The 15,232-nt window shown below is 48.8% G+C and overlaps 1 protein-coding gene across 2 annotated transcripts in view; it reads right to left on the bottom strand.

Moving 5' to 3' along the window:
- The window catches only part of Muc4 (mucin 4, cell surface associated), a 49,573-nt gene that overhangs the window by 11,029 nt on the left and 23,312 nt on the right, over nucleotides 1-15,232 (bottom strand). Inside the window, exons 3-16 of one of the 2 annotated variants that reach the window (XM_085832184.1) lie at nucleotides 15,008-15,136; nucleotides 13,157-13,290; nucleotides 12,226-12,390; nucleotides 11,157-11,312; nucleotides 9,932-10,062; nucleotides 8,400-8,488; nucleotides 6,533-6,712; nucleotides 6,191-6,307; nucleotides 5,383-5,502; nucleotides 4,870-5,081; nucleotides 3,612-3,696; nucleotides 3,087-3,254; nucleotides 2,551-2,652; nucleotides 1,967-2,200 (exon numbers count right to left, since the gene is read on the bottom strand). In XM_085832184.1, the coding sequence (XP_085688310.1) occupies nucleotides 1,967-2,200; nucleotides 2,551-2,652; nucleotides 3,087-3,254; nucleotides 3,612-3,696; nucleotides 4,870-5,081; nucleotides 5,383-5,502; nucleotides 6,191-6,307; nucleotides 6,533-6,712; nucleotides 8,400-8,488; nucleotides 9,932-10,062; nucleotides 11,157-11,312; nucleotides 12,226-12,390; nucleotides 13,157-13,290; nucleotides 15,008-15,136 (2,022 nt within the window). Of the gene's footprint in view, nucleotides 1-1,966; nucleotides 2,201-2,550; nucleotides 2,653-3,086; nucleotides 3,255-3,611; nucleotides 3,697-4,869; nucleotides 5,082-5,382; nucleotides 5,503-6,190; nucleotides 6,308-6,532; nucleotides 6,713-8,399; nucleotides 8,489-9,931; nucleotides 10,063-11,156; nucleotides 11,313-12,225; nucleotides 12,391-13,156; nucleotides 13,291-15,007; nucleotides 15,137-15,232 lie in introns of those variants that run through there. The other variant, XR_015045694.1, reaches the window with a different exon arrangement.

The raw sequence follows: 15,232 nt of genomic DNA, 5'->3' as shown, positions 1-15,232 counted from the left end.
AGAACTCAGTCTTCCTCTGTGCTCTGCAAATGGTGCCGAGCATGTTGGGTTTGTGCTGCCCACTGTCTAACCTTTAGACTGCCTTTTCCTTTTCTTTTCTTTTTGTATATATTCTTTTAAAATTAGAACTGTATTTTTATTGTGTGTATGTCAATGGATTTGCTTGTATGTACGTGTGTCGGTGTGAAGGTGTTGGATACATTGCAACTGGAGTTACAGATGGTTATGAGCTGCCATGTGGGTGCTAGAAACTGAACCCAGGTCCTCTGGAAGAACGACCACTGATCTTAACCGCTGAGCCATCTCTCCAGCACCTAGTCTCCTGAACAGAATGCCTGCCATGCTGGGCCTTGAGAAAAGATGTCAGTCTTACCCTTGAGAAAAGCTGAAACCCATGAGTGTGGTATGTAGACGGACATTCCATCTTCCCAGAAAGAGAAGTCAAGCTCTCTCAAAGCTCCATATCTCGGAAGCCTGTTATTTCCACCCCATTGCATATTAATAAGTTTCATCAAAAGATTTATTGAGCATGTGATATACAGATGGCCCTAATCTCTATAGCAATGAACAAGTGATAGAAAAAGAGGCCTAAGGGAATTATAAATTATAAGATGCTCTTACTAGTTATAAATGCTAAAAACAAAAATGGAGTGTGAATAAACGTGAAATATAAAACATGGCGGTCCCAGGGCTTAAGAAGGCAGTGGCCTGCCTGTGGCTGTCTGTCGAGAGAGCCTTGCAAGAGAAAGGCATGTGCATAGCAGCCTTATTTATAATATTCAGAAGCTGGAAAGAACCCAGATGTCCCTCAACAGAGAAATGGATACAGGAAATGTGGTACATTTACACAATGAAGTACTACTCAGCTATTAAAAAGAATGAATTTATGAAATTCCTAGGCAAACGGATGGACCTGGAGGGTATCATCCTGAGTGAGGTAACCCAATCACAAAAGAACACACATGATATGTACTCACTGACAAGTGGATATTAGCCCAGAAACTTAGAATACCCAAGATACAAGATACAATTTGCAAAACACATGAAACTCAAGAAGAACGAAGACCAAAATGTGGGCACTTTGCCCCTTCTTAGAATTGGGAACAAAACACCCATGGGAGGAGTTACAGAGACAAAGTTTGGAGCTGAGACGAAAGGATGGACCATCTAGAGACTGCCACACCCAGGGATCCATCCCATAATCAGTCTCCAAACGCTGACACCATTGCATACACCAGCAAGATTTTGCTGAAAGGACTCTGATATAGCTGTCTCTTGTGAGACTATGCCAGGGCCTAGCAAACACAGAAGTGGATGCTCACAGTCAGCTATTGGATGGAACACAGGGCCCCCAATGGAGGAGCTAGAGAAAGTACCCAAGGAGCTAAAGGGGTCTGCAATCCTATAGGTGGAACAACAATATGAACTAACCAGTACCCCCGGAGCTCGTGTCTCTAACTGCATATGTAGCAGAAGATGGCTTAGTCAGCCATCATTGGGAAGAGAGGCCCCTTGGTCTTGCAAACTTTATATGCCTCAATACAGGGGAACGCCAGAGCCAAGAAGTGGGGGTGGGTAGGGAGGGGAGGGGGGGAAGGTATGGGGGACTTTTGGGATAGCATTTGAAATGCAAATGAAGAAAATACCTAATTAAAAAATAAATAAAAATAAAAATAATAAAAAAGGAAAGGCACGTGCAAAGTTTCCAGTGAGCCCAAAAAAGCCAGTGGGGTGGAGGGAGGGGAGGAGAAGGGGGTGTCAGGAAAGGAGTTCTGGGTGGCAGAGTGCATAGGGCAGTAAAGGGAAGTGAATCCCTTGCTGTCCATCAGAGGCCCTGAGGGAGCTGGGAGGATTTGGCCCATTAAAGGAATAAAGATGTGGAGCTTGAGGGAATGCCATGAAATGGGGGTCCTTGCCTGCTCCCCATCTCTGGAAATGTCTCCCTGACCTTCCTTGTGTCACTTACTGAGGGTGTCATTCATATGTTGGAACTCATTAAGGATGGAATTGGTGCTTTGTCCAATAGTTCTGTTTCCCGTGGCCAGGATGTCAAACATGCACTTTCTGTCGCCTTTGCACCCAGAGGCCAAGTCTTCACCCGAGGCACTCTGATTCAACAGTTGAGACAGAAAGATGGGGGTGAAATTGGTAGGCAGCGGATCTGCCCTTATCCCAAGGAGGCCTGTTCCGTTGACGTGCCCTGTAACACAGGAGGTACAAGGGTGGTATGAGACGCCAGTCATATTTCACTTGTGCCCACCCTAGCCCTCTGTATATGGTTTTGTGTGTAAGGTGGTGGCCTGGGAGCTGGTAGGAACAGGATAATTTCAGAGTCTGGAAATCCCTGCTTCAGTGAGTGAAGACCACCCACTCCTTTCCTCCCTTCCTGGAAGAGACATGCAGCTAGGGTGGGAGCAGGGGACAGACATGGGACAGTGGCAAGGTCTTCAGACCTTCCCAAGGATGCATAAGATCCTACAAGCACAAGAGAGACAACACAGCAGCTCCCTCACTGACCTGCCCCAGTGGCCTGAGGACCCCCAGACTCACATGTCATTCCATAGTAGAAAAGGATCTCCTCAGAGCTGTTTGAGGGGATGGTGGAGCCATTGGGCATCCTGAAGTCATCTTCTGGATTGTCATTCCACACTCCTGTGGGACAGAGCAGGAGGTGCGATACCACAGGCTCCCTGTCTCCCAGGGGCATTCAACGGGGCAGCTGCATCTGTCCCAGATCCCAGGAGGTGGGAGAGGACCATGCACTCATCCCTGCCATTGTGCTTTTAAAAAGGAGAAGAAAGCCAAGAAGAATGTGGGGGAAGATGGGAGGAAGGAAGGAGACAAGACTAAAAACAGGATAAGTAGGGAAGGGAAAGGGAGGGGAGGAAGGGGACAGCTGAGCCGCCACTTTCCCCATAGCATCTCCTTCATAATTCCTTAAAAAAAATGCCAAGCAGGAAATTAGCCTAAACAGTATGTGAAGTAGCCCCTCTGTGTGCCCTAAGGGACTGAGGAAGAACTAGGCAGGGCAGGGAAGTCCAAAGGAGGGATAGCTGCCTTGGTATAGTCTGATCTCTGCATCTTACCCAGAAGGCCCTCTGTGTGGTTGCAATATTCCTCTGATAGGCTGGAGGAGGCATGAAGGATGTTGGAGCGAGCAATCACAGAGATAGTCACTGCCCCATCAAAGTTGGCTGAGACTTGGGAGCCATTTTGGGTCAGCAGAACACCGGTGGTATTGAATATGGGCAAGCCTGGAAGACAGGCCAACAAGTGACACAGCAGCCGGCATGCCCCCCTTGGACTCGGCAACAGTGACTCATGACACAGAGGGTACCGGGATATCCCGATCATGCCTCAATTAACGGCCCCACACCATCCAGACCAGCCTCTAGACCCTTCTCCCTTCTGGGGTAGGAAACGTGGAACGCTCTACGCCCAGGCTGGGTGAAGGTCTTCCAGGGGAGCAGTTTAGGGACAGCAGGTGGGACAAACATTACTTTCTGGCTGTTGTAGCCTCTACCCCAGCCCCCACCCTACCCTCCCTGAGCACACCACTCCCGGGGACTGAGGATGTAGAGTGGGGTACATGCTGACATGATGGAGCCTACCTTCAGTGTCTCTGGTGTTAAAGGCCACAGTCTGGTTATTGTATACAACTCGGATTTTGTCACTGGGCTCAAGAAACCACTGAACCTGGGAAAGAATTGGAGGAGGCCTAAGCCCAACCAGCAGGCACAGCAGAGGCCTGGAAATGAGGCCAGACATGCAAACATATCCTTATCATGGGCAGAGAGCTCAGTGGGGGCCAGGCTGTCTCACACCAGCCTTGTGGAGCAGACAGTACCCTTGTCCCCACTGCGTCGTAAGACAACAGTGACATCGAAAGCTCACCGGTAGCCCAGTGATTGTGTCAATGCCAAACAGTAAGAGATGACTATTACTGTATCGTAATTCTGCCACTTCCGGGTTTTACTCTGCTCTCTCCACTATAGATGTGTCCCTTTGTTCCAGGATGTAGGATCACCATGAAAATACATCTCTGGTTATCCCTGCGTGAGTGTTTCCAGAGATATTTAACTGAAAAGAAGGCCAGATATACTCCAAATGTGGGCAGGATTGTTGTGTGGACTGGGGACCCAGACTGAATAAAAAGAATGCTGAGTGCCAGCATTCCTCCCACTGTGACTGCAGACACAATATGTCACAGCCTCCCCAATACTCTTGGTGCCATGATGTGCTGACTTCATCCATAAACCATGAATCAAAAGAAACCCTTTGTCCTAGTTAGAGTTACTACTATTGCTGTGAAGAGACACCAGGACTGGAGCAACCCCGGGAGGGAAGGGTTAATTTGGCTTATGCTTCAACATCACTGTGCATATGAAGGAAGTTAAGACAGGAATTCAAGCCAGGCAGGAACCTGGAGGCAGGAGCTGATGTAGATCCCATGGAGGGATGCTGCTTACTGGCTTGCTCCTCATGGCTTGCTCAGATTGCTTTCTTATAGAACCCAGGACCACGAGGCCAAGGATGGCACCACCCACAATGGGCTGGGCCCTCCCCATCAATCACTAATTATGCAAATGCCCTGCAGGCTTGTCTACAGCCCAACTGTATGGAGGCATTTTCTTAATTGAGGTTCTCTCCTCTCAGTTGATCCCTACTTCAAAGTGACAGAAAATTGTCCAGCATGCCCTTTCTTCCTTTAAGTGGTTCCCTGTCATGTACTTGGGCACAGCAGTGAGAAAAGCAGACAGGGAATCTCCCTCCTTTCTTTGTACTCTTCCTTTTCCAGTGTCCAGCTGACGGTCTCTGAGGGGTTCTGGGGAAGGGATTGCAAGGATACCCTAGGTACCCCTTACTTACTGTGATGGGAGATTTCAAGCTGCTGGTGTTGTATTGAGCCGCAAAGGCAATGAAGTTAGTGGCCTTGGCAGTGCCAGTCTGGGCAGTGCGGCCCTCCAGCAGGAAGGAGGAATTTCTGTCCTGGGCCTGGACCAGCAGGAAGTCCCCCAGCCCGTTGAAGGTGAAGTTGGCGTTGTCCAAAGTAGTGATGTGGGGGTCACCAAATGTCCAAGCTAAAAGAAAGGAGGTTACATGCCAGCCAGTTAGGGCCATGGTCTCTTACTCCCAGCAGGTAAGGGCTTCCATCTCGGTAGACTCGAACTTGGGCAAATTCTCCAGGCATCCAGAATTACCCCCAAAGTCCTCTTCCCTTGTAGTCCCTGGCCTCAGTCCTCACCCCTTTGCAAAAGCCATGTCCAAAGTCCCTCTGTTTGCTGTTAGCTTCACACAAGACCTGTCAACATCATCCCTGTGGCTGCAGTTCTGTTCTAGGAAGTTGGCCCCTTGCTAATCCACCCCAACCATGATGCTCACCGGGCCGTGGGGGCCTGTACCCAGCGCAGCTGACACGGGGCCGCCTAAGCTGGTATCGGACACAGAACGAGGGCTTGTCGTTCCATTGGCAGCACCAGTTCTGCGCCTCCTGCTCCTCGTCTGTGAAGAAGAACAGTTTGTCAGAGGGCGGGGGCCCCGGGGAAGCAACTGGCATGTTTGGAAGAGTATGGTGGTATCAGCGGCAAGAGGAGTCAGGCGTGGCACAGTACATATCCTTCTGCGCCCAAATGGCTGCCAGTGACCAATGATCAAATGACATTGTGCGTCCTCGTTGAGTGAAAGGTGGGGTTATTATTATAGCACATAGTACAAGCCTTCAGAGAGCCAGCGGAAGGGAGACCAGAGATGATGGCATGAAGATTAACTAGAGACTAGAGCAGTCCCCAGGGTGGGCAGATGCAAGCCACCCCGCTCTATTTACCTCTGTGTACCCTGGCTCCCTTGGAAGGTCTCTATGGTGAGGTGATTCTAAGTCTTTCCCCCAAAACATCCTGTTAACATGGGACCAGAGGATAACATCAAAGTAGGCCCTCTTCCTTGGCCTAGAAAGATTCTCCACCTTGGGCTGAGGGCACAAGGCCAAATGAAGGTAGAGGAAGACACATTCTGTCCTAATCTGAGAGACCACAAGGAAGATGGCAGGTTCTGAACTTCTCAAGATCAGGGGACTGAGACCAGAGAGAAAGCATCTGGGAAGCACTGGGATCAAGAGGCTTCATCCGGAAGGTCCTGTAGCCTGTCTGAGAAGAGCCGCGGGCGGGGTTAAGGTCTCCAGGAAGATACTTACCAAACTGCCAAGGACTGTGCATTCTCCAGCCTTCTCGAAACTCTCCCCGGGCACCATAGCTGCAGCACACGCCCCCTCGCCCAGAGGAGAAGCTGCACAGCTGCCTGTCCCACCAACCTGCAAAGAGACCAGACATCCTCAGGTCCAGGGGCTTGTGACAGGTGAGGCGGAAGGGACTGTCTGTGTGTGCGTGTGTGTGTGTGTGTGTGTGTGTGTGTGTGTGTGTTTTGGGGTGCTGTCTCTCTGTGGGGGGAGGGGCTCAGCGTGTCTGGGAGAGGGCAGGACAGGTGTGAGCAGAGGTGATGGCTGGTGGGCTTGTCAAGGGCAGGAAGGAGGCATCACCTGTGTTGATGCGCCAGAACCGAAAGTCCCGTTGTCCCTGCTGCCAGGAGCAAGGGCAGGAAACTGAGCTCCAGCCCCAGCTGGGCTGCTGAGGCTGACTCTCCAGCCACCGCAGGCACTTGAGCCGGTAGTTGGGCCGCTCCTCCCTGTGCAGCCTGTAGACCTGCAGTCCCCGGATGCCTGAGGAACAAGGAAAGCAGTGCTTATGTCAGGACACAGGCTGCAAGCTCAGTTCCAGCTTCAGACACAACGCAAACTCATGGCTGCATCCTCCATCCATGTCCTGCCTCTCTGGATAGCGCTTCCTAGGAGGGGACCCACTTCAGAATGGCAGTGATTTCTCTCCAAACCACCTTGCACATAAGCTCCAAATGCTCAAATCCTGGACCTTAGGGCAAAACTCTGGGACAGGTGCAGGGCAGGGGGCATTACTATGATCCAACTTGACCTGCCTACCTTCTCTCATTCTTCTCTCTCTCTCTCTCTCCTCGCTCTCACCCTCTTGCTTTCTCTCTCTTGCTAGCTCTAGCTCGCTATCACTCTCGGTCATGCCTTCTACTTCCCAAAGCACTTCACTTCCTCCCCTAAAGACATCCATCCACCCAGTCATGCCACCAGACACTCGGTTTCATGACGCACCCTCCCCTTCCCTTTCAGTGGCCGAAACAACCAGGACAGAGGTCCATGCCCAGAAACTAGCTGGAAGCCACAGAGAAGTTGGCATGCTCGTGGGGCCTTACTCTATCACTGTGAGTCTGGGGAAGCCTCTTTTGGGCCCAGACACCATCTTGGAAAGGGAGAAGTAACCAGAAAAATCTTCAGCGGGGTTGTAAAGTTTAAACCTTCAATTCATTGGACGTTTCATATTGTATACACAACTTTAGGGAGAGGAGTGGACTCCAGAGACTTCCCCCATCCCTGAACAAAATATGATCTAAAGTAGGAGATTTTCAACCCTATATCCACATGAATGAAACAACTGTTTTCAGAAGAATAACATTGCTTATAATGCTCTGTACACACACACACACACACACACACACACACTCCATGAGATATCCTAAGACACAGCGGATGTGTCTGATAAAGATCCCTGATGTAACAGAGATGCTCGTCCACAGGGTGGCACCCACCTGTCACCTGACCCAACTTACGTGTCTGATTGCCAAACTTCTTTGTCCCAGATCAAATAGACCTGGCCTCACACTTGCATCTGCCCGACTGACCTCTCCCGAATGCTAGCATGCCCTTTTCTCCATCACATTTTGGAAGCTGACATTTCTTTCCTGTTGGAACCTCTCTATATTAGACTGAGTCTCAGAGGAAGCCCCACAGTTTGCCTCTGGACACTAGGGTCTCCACCATAGTGAATGCTTGTTGAGAGCCAACATAATTGGCCTTCATCCTCTTTCTCTCCATTTTTCTGTCAGTTAACCTACCATCTGGCAGATAGTAAATGCTCAATAAATGTTGACCGAGTGAATGCCAGCCCTTTGCAATATCTCCTGCTAGATCTCTTTAAGGATCTTACTCCAGCTCTGGAATGGGGTATTTATATGTGTTATCCTAACTCCACACCGATCTCCCTTCCTGCAGTGACCTTGTCATCCCCACTCCAGGACCAGAGTGTCTACAGATAGACAGACATTCTGGGTTTGTCTCTTCTACAGAATAAGATTTATAGGGGCTGAGAGTATGAAAAGGTCCAGGCAGGATTAACTGTGGATGACCCTGTAGGTGGTTGGTTTGTGCAGGATGCTCTTCGGGGTGATGGAGAGGTTACATCTGTCTAGGACTGTCATGGCATATGGTATAGAAAGCAAGGGAAGCCTGAAGCCAGCTCATATATGGTGGGTGGCACTTTTACCTAATTTGGAATTCAGGAATCGATCTGGACGGTACTTCTCCATTGCTGGCCGGAATGTCAGCGGGCTGTTTTCAAAATACCCATCTCCACTGCAGGCAAAGGAAAGACTCTCAGGTCTCCGGGTCACACTCAAGCTCTTTGCTCTCATTTTGAAAGAAAGCTACTCATACGTTGAGTTTGTCAGTCATCCCAGCTAGCTCCCGGTCAGCAGCTGGTAGCCCATGGCTCAGTCAGGTGAGCAGCCCAGATTGAACCACAGTCCCAGTACCAAGGGGGAGAAGGAAGAGAAGATGGGTAGGGGCGGGGAGGTTCTGCGTTGTCCCACATCTCATCAGGGAGACATCAGCAGGCTCACTCAGTACACACCGGGTGTGGAAGCCATGGAGTGAGGCCAGATTTCCCTTTGTTTCCTCTGAAGCTATCTAAGGACATACTGCAGGAGGTGCTTCCAGGTCAGTCTCGGGGTCAGGCAGTCACTTTCAGCCCTTGCTTCTGCACTTACTAACTTGGTGATCTGGTCTGACTTTGGGGGGTTTATATCTGGGTGAAAGAGCCTTCCATCGTTTAAGGCTTCAACGCAGTGACATTTTTACATCCCTCACATCTGAGTGGAGACCACATAGAAGGGCCTACCACCTCCACTGTCACAGTGTGGGTCCAGGATGGAAGGAAGTCTGCAGTAGCAGCCTCACTACTACTACAGGAGCATGTCCACAGAAAGCGACTCCTGGTCTTTGCTCTATAGTCACGCAGGCTAGAGGACAAATACATGCATGACGTCTCGGTGGGGTTCACTGAGGACAGTGTGGAATTGCTAGCTGCCTGGGTAATTACATGCTTTCTTCTTTCATTGCACATCAAAAGCCAGTCAAAGCCATGCTAGGCAGGCCAAACACACCCTAATGTAAAAGAAACCCATCTGTGACAACCGCTCAGTAACAGATCATGTGTGACCTTCACAACCAATTGCCACACAAGCTGGCGGCTGGGAGCTGTTCTTTCAGAGGCTGTGGCTCCTTCATGTGCAAGAGCCCACACACAGCCAGCCACGGCCCTTCTCCTCTCTCCTTCCCCATCTAACCTGTGTGGATCACAAATTCCACTCTGGAGGGCCTGTGTTCTGATACCCACTTTGCCACGTTGAAACTCTCTGACTTTGGGCAAATGACTCATCTGCTTGAACCTAGGTTTCCTTACCTATAGGATAAGGATTTTATCTGTAGGATAGTCATCAACTATCGTTGGTGGCTGTGATCACCGAAGAAAACAAACAGTAAATACATAATGTATATGACGTAATAGGTATAATAAGTGGCTACTAGCTGAGAAGTCAGCTAATGTCAGTGGAAAGAAACCAAGGAGGTCAAAGGTTAAAGGACTCTGGTACACAGGTGTTGGAATGGAGACAGTGCCAGGATGAATGGGGGGTTTTCATCAGGAAGAGCTGCGTATTCAAGGATGGGATGGGAGTGTGAGTAGGGCACACTTAGCTCTCACAGTCCAGTGCTGACAGCAAGCCCATCCCGTCTTACCTGGAGAAGCCCATGAGCACCCGGTTGTATGGTTCCTGGGTCACATCCCACCTCATGCCACCGTTCTGGTAGAGAAACAGGGCATAGGATCTGCTCCCATCTGTGGAGAGGATGGCTTGGTAGGTATTGGTCTGGAAGTTGGGGAGAGACAAACGGAGATGTCATTGAGAGATCTGAGGTTTCCTCCCTGGTGTCTCCCACACCTCTGAGCAGACACAGGGATGTCACCTATTCCTGGTCCATCTGGGCTGCACCTACTGCGTGCTTGCTGTGATTAGGGTAACACTTACCCTGGGTGCAGAAGATCTTAGCATGCCCTATTTTCCTTCCTTGTAACTTTTTTTTTCAGGGAGAGGAAATAAAGGGCTGTGGGTTGGGGCTGGAGAGATGGCTGAGTGGTTAAGAGCACTGACTGCTCTTCCAAAGGTCCTGAGTTCAAATCCCAGCAACCACATGTTGGCTCACAACCACCGGTAATGAGATCTGACGCCCTCTTCTGGTGTGTCTGAAGACAGCTACAGTGTACTTATGTATAATAATAAATAAATCTTTGGGCCAGAGCAAGCAGGGACTGAGCGAGCAGAGTTGACCCAAGCGAGAGGGGCCAACTGGAACAAGCGGGGTTGACTGGAACAAGCAGAGGTCCTAAAATTCAATTCCCCACAACCACATGAAGGCTCACAACCATCTGTACAGCTACAGTGTATTCATATACATAAAATAAATACATAAATCTTTTTTTAAAGGGCTGCAATCCAGTTAAAAGAAGGCTTGTAAGAGAGATGCAGGAACCTTAGAGGTTAGATAAGACCATAGAGCTGAGAGGATCTCCTTATGTCTCCCTCTGGACATGTAAGGACATTGTCCAGGTGTCCCCTCCACTTGTGTGGTATGGAGGACTTACATGTGCCCTATCTATGCAAAGTAGGTAGCTGGTAAACTGTTTGAGTGCCCCGTACTGATATTTCACTATAGCAAAGGACTCGTGTAAGGCATATGACGTCGTCAGTCACCAGACATTCTTGCCTGTAAACGCAGCTGTTGTTTCTGAGGTAAGGCAGGCCTGGCCCACTGTGGGCACTCAGTAGATCATGCTCTCGAGGGATGCTATAAGCAGCAATTTTTTTCTCCAGCCAGGGTAGTCTTGGAAAGATAGCTCCCACATAGGATAATGGTATGTTCGACTCCCAGAAGGGCCACAGGAGCCGTTCCATGATCCACTCACCCCAAAGCTCTCTTGGGCAGTATAGGCAGGAACATTGACCCAGGTGACCTTCAGTGTCCACTTGGCTCTGAAGTCCCAGCCCCTTGTGAAATCGTTAATCAAAGTCTCCACCTCCCGGATTAGCTGATGGTGTTCATTGTAAAATGTGACATATTCCTAGGAAAGGAAGGTAGGTAAGAACAAGGAAGTGAGGGTCCCTTAAATGCCCATAAAGCAGTGATTCCCAACCTGAGGGTCATGACCCTTTTGGCGGGGAGGGGCAGGTCAAACGACCCTTTAACAACGGTCACATATCAGATATTTACATTATGACTTATCACAGTAGCAAACTTACAGGTATGAAGTAGCAATGGCATGATACAAGGAACCATATTAAAGGATCACAGCATTAGCAGGATTGAAAATTGCTGCCCTAAGGGGTCCCCGCTTCCTGCATGGGGATGCTCATCACTTCTGACTACCTGTACATCTTTTTCCCAAGTGTGAATTTTTACAAACCCTTTTGATTTTAAAATCAAGGAGAATCTGGGACATGTGAACTAGAGGGGCCCTATCCAGAAATTCAAGCCTTATGGAATTGAATTGATACATCCCTTAGTTTAAAACAGCTTGCATGGTATGACCATTTGTGTCTATTTTTACATTCCCATGTCTAGCTTGTAACTCCTTAAAGACAGATGCAGGTCTGTCCATCTTTGAAACCGAGGTAGAGCTTTGTCAGCGGCAGGCACACAAAACTTATTTGCTATGACAGCCTCTGCTCTGCACATTCACAGGCTGGCATTGTTAACTTAATTCAGGAGTGTTGGTGCGGCTGGGACAGGGTTCTGCTGGACTCAACCTCTGTCCCTGTCACCTGCAGGTCTTTACATGGTTGGAGTAGGGTGTTCCAGAGTCTATTTAGCATTCTTCCTCAGCTCCCTCTGCACCCTGTATTTAAACTTCAGTCCTTTTCCATGAAAATCACATTCCATGGGATACAATGCCCTTGATGTGCTCTTGACATGACCTTGATCCCTCCAGGCAGGATGCTGGGAGTTACTGACTGCCAAGGACTTGAATGACCCACCTGGTAAAATATGGCTCCCCTGGAGCTAGAGAAATCAGCATCAGCCCAGAACGGGGCCACCATGGCTACGCGCTCCCTTCCAGTGAAGCCTCTTTGAGGTGGGTTGGGGTAGGAGAAGACGTCGTAGTCTGATTCTGGGAAAATGATCTGACCATTATCTGTAACCTGAGCACAAGGGTTCTTGGTTAGGGAGGAATGAGGGAAGGGTTATCCTAGTCTAGGGCCAGTTCCTCAGAAGAGCTCCCCTTAAAAGCCCGTCTGTGCAGAGGGTTTGAGGTATCAACCTTGACGGCCCCCTTGTGCACTTTTAGCCTTCCAGGAGAACTCAAAACTTAGCAACTTCACAAATACTCATCCCTATCAGGACATTCCCACATCAGTCCAAAGTAGTAGGCGGTGTTTGGCCTGCATCCAGGCTTGCCTCAGAGCAAAGCCTTCTTGGTAAAGTGTCTCACCCTTTCTTGAAGCTTGTGACATATCAGATGAGGGTAAAGGGGTCAATGTCCTCATTTCCCTTACTGTGCTGAGCTCTCATTGGGTGTCCCTACTCCTGTCCCTGAGGGCAAGAAAAGCCAGGGTTGCTGTTCCCAGGGAATCAGGAAGTAACCCAGGGAAATAGAAATGGTGAGAACCAATCAAGTTTCTAAGCTTAGCTTCTTCCTCAGTAAAAAAAAAAAAAAAAAAAAAAAAAAAAATCTGTGACGCAGCCACGATCCCTTTTACCAGGGTAAGGATGTTTTTTTCCACATGGGCAGGGAGGTGTGGCTTCCCACAACTAGAAACTCTGACATAAAAGAAGGCTACAAAAGTGTTGTACAGCAAAGTGACCTCCATTCTTTCTTCTGCTATGTCATGGGCCATCTCTGCAGAGAAACAGGGCCCAAAGAACACAGGCCACAGACGTGACCCAAGGCTACAGTCAGAGACTCACGTAGAAGGAATCCCGCAGGGAGGAGCCGAGGGGAAAGCCAATCAGGATCTTGAAGACTGGTGAGTTAAAATCCACAGTCCTGGCAAACAAATTCTGGTCTCCGACTTCAGACCCGTAGGGGAAGAGGGAAATGCCTAGACAAGGACAGAGGAGAGAGCAGAGTCCTTGAGGGTCATCCCTCCTTTCAGGTTCAGGAGGACCCTGAGAGAGCTTCCCCTAACCTGTCTCCTCTTTCAGAAGCAACTCCCGTAGATCTTACACTTCGTTCTACCTCTCTATACACATCTGTTTACTTCTCAGCTGGAACCCTCATCATCCCTCAGGTTAGAGCATCCGGATATAACCATCCTGATGTTAGGATATCACCATAGGATACCTTATGACTGGGAAGTCAAAACTACTAAAGGGCGAAAAGACGAAAAAAGACAAAACTCCAAAACAGCAAAGACTAGTCACTTAAAGACCTTTTCATAAAATGACACCTATTTCCTACAGCGGTACTTCTTCAGATAAACTTGAAGACACTCCCACCCACCCCCGAATTGCCCAAGGCCACCCTGTATGTCCTCAGATTCCAGTTTGGGAAACTATGTCTTAAGTGTTTCCCACATGGGTCTAACCCTATACTACATGGCCTTGATTGGCTTAGCACAGTCTCTTGGCTTCCTCACTGATGCCTCAATTGACCCTCCAGGTTTATCCATACCAGCCACCACTGTGTAGAGCTGTATCTTCCCTGATTCCCTTACCTACTCAGTTCCTGGACAATGCCAAATACTTTGGAGTTCTCCACCCAACTCAAAACAAGGACGATCATTTCACTCCCGTGGCTTTACTCCATCTGCTCAGACCATTGGCCTATCTAGGGTGCTCTCCCTCTCCGCTAGTTATCACCAGGGAGCCTCCTGTCCACCGTTACCCTACTCCCATATCCCTTACGGGCTCTTCAGTGTTTGTCTCTAGTATCCTGGTCTTTCATCAGTGGACCAGTTCATCAGCCCTTGAATATTTTCCTATTTCCACCACCCAGCACAAAATAGCATTCAGTACCCAGTTTTGGGGCTGTCTCCTTGTTCCCTGTAATCTCTAATCCTAGAGAGCAGAGAGTGTGAGGAAGCAGGATGAGAGTGAGCATTCATCCCTCATCTCTCTAGCACACTGGTTCTCAACCGTCCTAATGCTGTGACCCTTCAATACAGTCCCTCAGGCTGTAGTGACCCCAACCACAAAATTATTTTTTTCTTCTCCTTTTCTTTCTTTCTTTCTTTCTTTCTTTCTTTCTTTCTTTCTTTCTTTCTTTTTTTTTTTTTTTTTTTTTTGGTTTTTAGAGACAGGATTTCTTTGTGTAGTTCTGGCTGTCCTGGAACAAACTCTATAGACCAGGCTGGCCTTGAACTCAGAAATCTACCTGCCTCTGCCTCCCAAGTGCTGGGATTAAAGGCATGTGCCACCACTGACCGGCCACAAAATTATTTTTGTTGCTACTTCATAACTGTAATTTTGCTACTGTTAAGAATCACAATGCAAATATCTGTGTTTTCTGATGATCTTAGGCAACACCTGTGAAAGGGTTGTTTGACCCCCCAAATTGTCATGATCCCCCAAATTGTCATGATTCCCCAAATTGTCATGATCCACAGGTTGAGAACTACTGGTCTAGAGGAACCACAGGGAAAAGGGTGGATTATTTGTGGCGTGGATAGAACACACTACAAATTAAAAAAAAAAAAGGATCCCTCAGCTACACACACGGACCTAGATTAGCAAGTGCAGTCTAGCAACCACAGCTACAGCCTTCCCATTCGGCTCAGGTAGAAGACACCGGGGTTCTACCTCATTGGTATCACTTACCCTGATCTGGTAAAAGAGAAGGCAGGGGCACTGTTGACCTGGAGGCTGTGGTTGGGCTGTGGGTAGTAAGGGTCCAGGAGGTGGCTGAGACTGTTGTGTTTCTGTCATTGTCTGTCTTCGTAGTCAATCCTGGACATGTAGGGGTAGAAGATAGGAGTGGGTTTTACATCTGAGAGCATGAGAGTCACAGAAAATGAGAAGCTTGGAGAGACAGCTAAAATGTTT

Source organism: Mus caroli, unplaced genomic scaffold (genome assembly GCF_978045245.1).
Source record: "Mus caroli unplaced genomic scaffold, Mus_caroli_1 scaffold_17, whole genome shotgun sequence".
Classification (NCBI taxonomy): domain Eukaryota; kingdom Metazoa; phylum Chordata; class Mammalia; order Rodentia; family Muridae; genus Mus; species Mus caroli.
This window is presented reverse-complemented; position numbering and strand designations above follow the sequence as displayed.